The sequence below is a fragment of the Cavia porcellus genome, unplaced genomic scaffold, assembly GCF_034190915.1.
Source record: "Cavia porcellus strain 051 isolate PalLab524CR breed Dunkin Hartley unplaced genomic scaffold, mCavPor4.1 scaffold_17, whole genome shotgun sequence".
In the NCBI taxonomy this organism is placed as follows: domain Eukaryota; kingdom Metazoa; phylum Chordata; class Mammalia; order Rodentia; family Caviidae; genus Cavia; species Cavia porcellus.
In genome coordinates this window covers 54,042,562-54,047,455 of record NW_026947500.1, presented here as the reverse complement: position 1 = coordinate 54,047,455, position 4,894 = coordinate 54,042,562, and the positions used below count along the sequence as shown (strand labels likewise).

Genomic DNA, 4,894 nt, shown 5'->3' with positions numbered 1-4,894 from the left:
TTGTTTCCTATGTTGATTAATAGGAATTTATATTCCTTTATATTTATATTCTCTTTATAAACAATATTTATTTCCTCTTAGGTCTGGTTTATCCTATTTATTGCTTTTCTTGGCTGTGTTTCATGAATAAGATTCTTATATTTGACCTACTCCTGTTTGAGAACTCGTTGCATGTTGGTGTATTTTGTTTCATCTTTATTGAATAAGTCCCCTTTGTCAATTGGTTTTGCAGTTTAAATTCCTGTAAACCCAGAATTTAACATTACTGAGCTAGAGTTTTGGCAGAGATATTTGGTTCTGCTTTGTCAAGTGAATGACTCAGTTGCTCCACTTTATTGCAGAAACGAGGACTGTTTATAAACACAAACAAAATGGGGATTCAGGATTTAATTTAACCTCTGGCATGGGAAAGGCATCTCTGACACTCTCTCCACATGTTCGTTCACTGCATCCCCAGGGTTGTTGCTATCAAATGCTGAGCAGAATACTGCCTCAGCCCTCACTCACCATTGTGGTGTCTTGTGTTTTTCTGGACTGCAGATATCTGCAAATATATGTTTGAATTCAGGTACATATTTTTAAAATACATGTTACATCATTTCTACGTGTTTAAAGTAGTGGAAGAAGACCTTTGTGTTTCTTTTCAGATGATTAATGGAAAATTTATTAATGGATTTGATTTGTTGAAGCATCACGTGGCAGATTATCATGAATCAATTTGAAACATTTTAGCCCCTTGATGAGCACAATCAAACTTAATCACAAAGTTCAATAATGCTTGCCTGTACAAAGGTGATTTCACAAAATAGCACACATCTCATTTGAGTTTTTTCCCCCACTGGCATTGCCATACTGCTGATTGAGTGGAGCACTGAAGTCTTCCAGTGTCACTGCATCTATTTGACATCCCAGGTGGGGAAGGATGAGCTATTCCTGGGGCTGTGGTCACAATGCTAAGCGTGTCTTAAATAATTGGGTGGAATGAAGTCCCAGGAATCTGTCCTTAGGAAATTTCCCTAAGGTCCTTGACCCCAAAAGCTGTTCTCCAGTGGATCATTGTGAACCTGTCTAGAGATCCATGTTGAATATTTCTCTAAAATGCAGAAATAAAGAAGAAAAAGGGGAGGCAGCTCTGCAGTGAGAGAGGCACAGAGGTCTGACGTGGCTCAGTTCTCTATTACTTTTCCTAAGGATATAATAATAAAAATATTTAACATTTATTTCTTTATTGTAGGACAAACATTGTCCTAAATATCTAAATGCACTATTTTATTAAATGTCATACTGACCATTGAGGTAAATGCCATTATTATGCACATTTTGCAAAGAGTGTAAATGAGTTTAATTTACACAGTTTGAACCATTATTGTGCTATAGTAGCCACTTTTATCTTAATTATTGCATTAGTACAGTTAAAGATGTTTATTCATAGTGTACTTCATGAAACAGTTTTCTTATGGTTGCAAAGTAGCTATCAGTTTTGTAGATTTTCATCCTTCTGATGAGAATTTTTCAGAGAAAAAGCAGTTTTGTTCTTTTGGTCTCGCTTCAGAGAGAGTGACAGATCTCCCTTTTGTGAGACCTCTTCAGGGAAGAAGAGTTGTCAGTGTCCTTGTCAGTGTCCAGCACGGTTAGACTGATGCCAGTTCCCACACTCTGTGTTTGCCTTTCTGACCTCAATGGAGGCAGAAGAGTGGGACATTTTATTCTACTCTGTTCCCACCAGCAGAAATTGTTATGTTGTTCCACAAGAATTCAGCAGCGTGACCTTTATTGTCTTGATTGGTTTGATATAAACCTATTCTTTCTATTTTCAAATTTCATGATTGTTCAGAGCCTGCAGGGTACCAGGTAGGCTGTACCCTAGGTGTAAGCTTTGAGCTTAATGAGTGAAAAAGTATATGGTTTATAACAGAATAAAGAAGAGAGAATATTGTGTGGGTGATGTCCTTTCTCTGGGCACATGGGAAGAGCAGCCCTTGCATCCTGTGATGACCATTAGAGATCCAGTTTGTTGTTGTTGACTGATGTATTCCATCATAGTTCCACTCCATCTCACTCTTTTAACTCATATAGTTACTAAGACAATTTCTTCTTAAATTAGTTAATGATGAATTCATCTCGTTGATGAAGTAGTTGATGACTTCTCTAAGAAACAATTCTGGTAGAGATCCTTAGAATTATATAATACCCATTAGATTCCAGTTCCAGAGATTTTTTTAACTTGCAGAAAACTTTTTTTTTCTGGGTTTGAATGTGTCTGCTTGAAGGCCTTTGAGTAATCAATAATACTATTTTATTCATTGGTATTCTGTTTTTCCCCTCATTATTGACAGAGTTCAGTGTTTTGTTAAAAATCATCTATAGTTAGTAATCTGGAGGAATATTTGAGGTCATTTTTCTCCATTTCAATACAAAACGCAGACAGAAAATTTCAGTTTTATGAGTTAATTAGACATTTTAATTAAACAATTATGGATGTGTATTTGACAGACGTGGTTTCCCAACACATTTGTTAAACATAGCTAAACTGCTAGAACGAACTCACATAAGAAAAAGATGTGACTGTATTTTTGGATGAGTTCTTGTTCTCTGAACTCTGTCTTTGATTTCAGAATTTCAAGGACCAAAAAGATTTAGACTATAGAGTATCCCTCATTATTCAAGCAATCACCTGGGGGCTCTAGCTATATTTAAGCTGATGATGTAGTTAATAGACATCTATAATGCAGGATCAAGCTATGGATCTTCGGATTGCTCGACAAGTATATGGAATGTAATTATCTTGGATGAGATGCTAGAACTCTACACTTTGACAGTGTCTTAGGATAATTCTCAGAAGTACTGATGTGTGAGAACTACAGCTCCATGCTTTGTGTAAGACTCATGGAGTTATTTTGAATTACAGAACTAAAAATGTTACTCTTATACGTAAACATGTGAGGTTTCTCTGCAGAGAACATCACACTATTAGTATGGGGCAATGTGAGATCCTTTAGTACTAGGATCATAATATTAACCTTAACATAGAAGTCACATTACATGGCTGTAAAGCACATCCACATTGTCCTCTACTCATATTCCCAAAGCACAAAGAGCTTTCTTGTGTGTGAAAAAACTGCTCAGATAAATTAAAGACAATACATATTTGTAATTAAAAATATTCCTGGATAATAAAGACCCAATAAAAATTTCACTTGGTTTGCAAATAATTTATAATTATTAGACTAAGCCTGATAAAGGCTTTACTAGCAACTTTCCTGAACGCACTCTTGACCTCCTTGTTCCTCAGGCTGTAGACCAATGGATTCAGCATGGGGATGACCATGGTGTAGAACACAGAGGAAATTTTTCCAATATCCATGGAGTGCCTGGAGCTGGGCTGCAGGTATGTGAAGATGGCAGTGCCATAGAAGATGGAGACTGTGGTGAGGTGGGAGGCACAAGTGGAAAAGGCCTTCTTCCGTCCCTCAGTTGAGCTCATTCTCAGGATAGTAACAAAAATAAATAGGTAGGAGTTCAGAATAACCAAGAGAGTGAAAAAAACATCGAAGGCTGCCAGCATGAAGAGCACAATCTCATTGGCATAGATATCAGAGCAAGAAAGAGCCAGCAGTGGGGGGATGTCACAGAAAAAGTGATTAATCACATTGGAATGGCAGAAGGAGAGGTGGAAAGTGAAGGCCACATGGAGGGAAGACTGCAGGAGTCCACTGGTGTAGGAGCCACAGATGAGTAGGACACACACCGCAGTTGTCATGGTGGACGTGTAGTGCAGGGGTTTGCACACTGCTGCATAGCGGTCATAGGCCATGGAGGCCAGCAGGAAACTTTCAGCAGTGGCAAAAGCTGCAAAGAAGAACATCTGGGAAGCGCATGCATTGTAGGAGATGATCTTATCTCTTGTGAGAAGCCCCACCATTACCTTGGGTGAGACAGCCGAGGCATAAACACAGTCTACGAGGGAGAGGTTGCAGAGGAGAAAGTACATGGGCGTGTGGAGTCGGGAGTCCAGCACAATCAATGCGATCATCCCAAGGTTACCAACCAGAGTGAAGAGGTAAAGGACAGAGCAGAACATAAATAAAGGGACCTGCAGCTCTAGGGCATCTGTTAAGCCTACAAGAATAAACTCAGTCACCTCTGAAATATTCTCCATCAGTGCCATTCAGGAATTATTATGAAAGGCACCTATAACAATAAGAGAAAAAGTTATTGTCACTGTACACTATGATGAGATCTGAAGGGTAAATCAGAATTCTTGGTCATGTGAGATGTAATCTACAAATATGGTGATGTTTAAGAAATTTATTGCATTAGAAGACACAGTATCATTACCTGTCTCTCCCATACCAAATACTCCACCTGCCTTCAATCACACTCACGCCGTCATGCTTACCCTCTTCTGCAGCAGCTCTGGAATCCTTTTTCATGAAGATCTTTAGTTGCACTGATGTGGCTGTCACAATGTCCTGAGTTAATTCAAAACATTTACCTTTTTATAATCATGTTAGCCTTGGGGAACAGCCAGAACTTCCCTGGTTCCAGATCTAGGGAAGAAGATGGATTAGACATCATAATAGTTTTCCAAGCCTGCCTCTCTGCCAGATGGCACTTTCCAGGAGCACTCACTATAGTTTTGATACACCCCATAAAGCGACTCAAGAAAGAGGACTTCCAGAATGCTTCAGAAAGTGGCAGGAATGATGGGAGAAGTGTTTTTAAAACGAGGGGGAGTATTTTGAGGAGAATAAAATGGCACTGATGGAGAATAGTTCAGAGGTGACTGAGTTTATTCTTGTAGGTTTAACAGATGCCCTAGAGCTGCAAGTCCCTTTATTTATGCTCTGCGCTGTCCTTTACCTCTTCACACTTCTGTAATTTAAAAGCAAGT

The 4,894-nt window shown here is 38.8% G+C and overlaps 1 protein-coding gene across 1 annotated transcript; it reads right to left on the bottom strand.

The window, feature by feature from the left end:
* Positions 1-262: 262 nt before the first annotated feature.
* LOC101787471 (olfactory receptor 5B12-like) lies at positions 263-4,168 on the bottom strand. Its single transcript, XM_023562634.2, has 2 exons — positions 3,234-4,168; positions 263-350 (listed from the first exon to the last, which is right to left on the bottom strand). Exons 1-2 carry the CDS (start codon positions 4,166-4,168, stop codon positions 263-265), a joined length of 1,023 nt encoding a protein of 340 aa, XP_023418402.2.
* Between the last annotated feature and the right edge of the window lie 726 nt (positions 4,169-4,894).

Excerpts from the sequence above, each read along its gene's own strand:
- LOC101787471 (XM_023562634.2), bottom strand. The coding sequence starts at position 4,168 with ATGGCACTGATGGAGAATATTTCAGAGGTGACTGAGTTTATTCTTGTA. Across the intron at positions 351-3,233 it reads GCTAGTAAAGCCTTTATCAG|TCCTCGTTTCTGCAATAAAG; the intron begins GCTTAGTCTAAT and ends GTTTATAAACAG.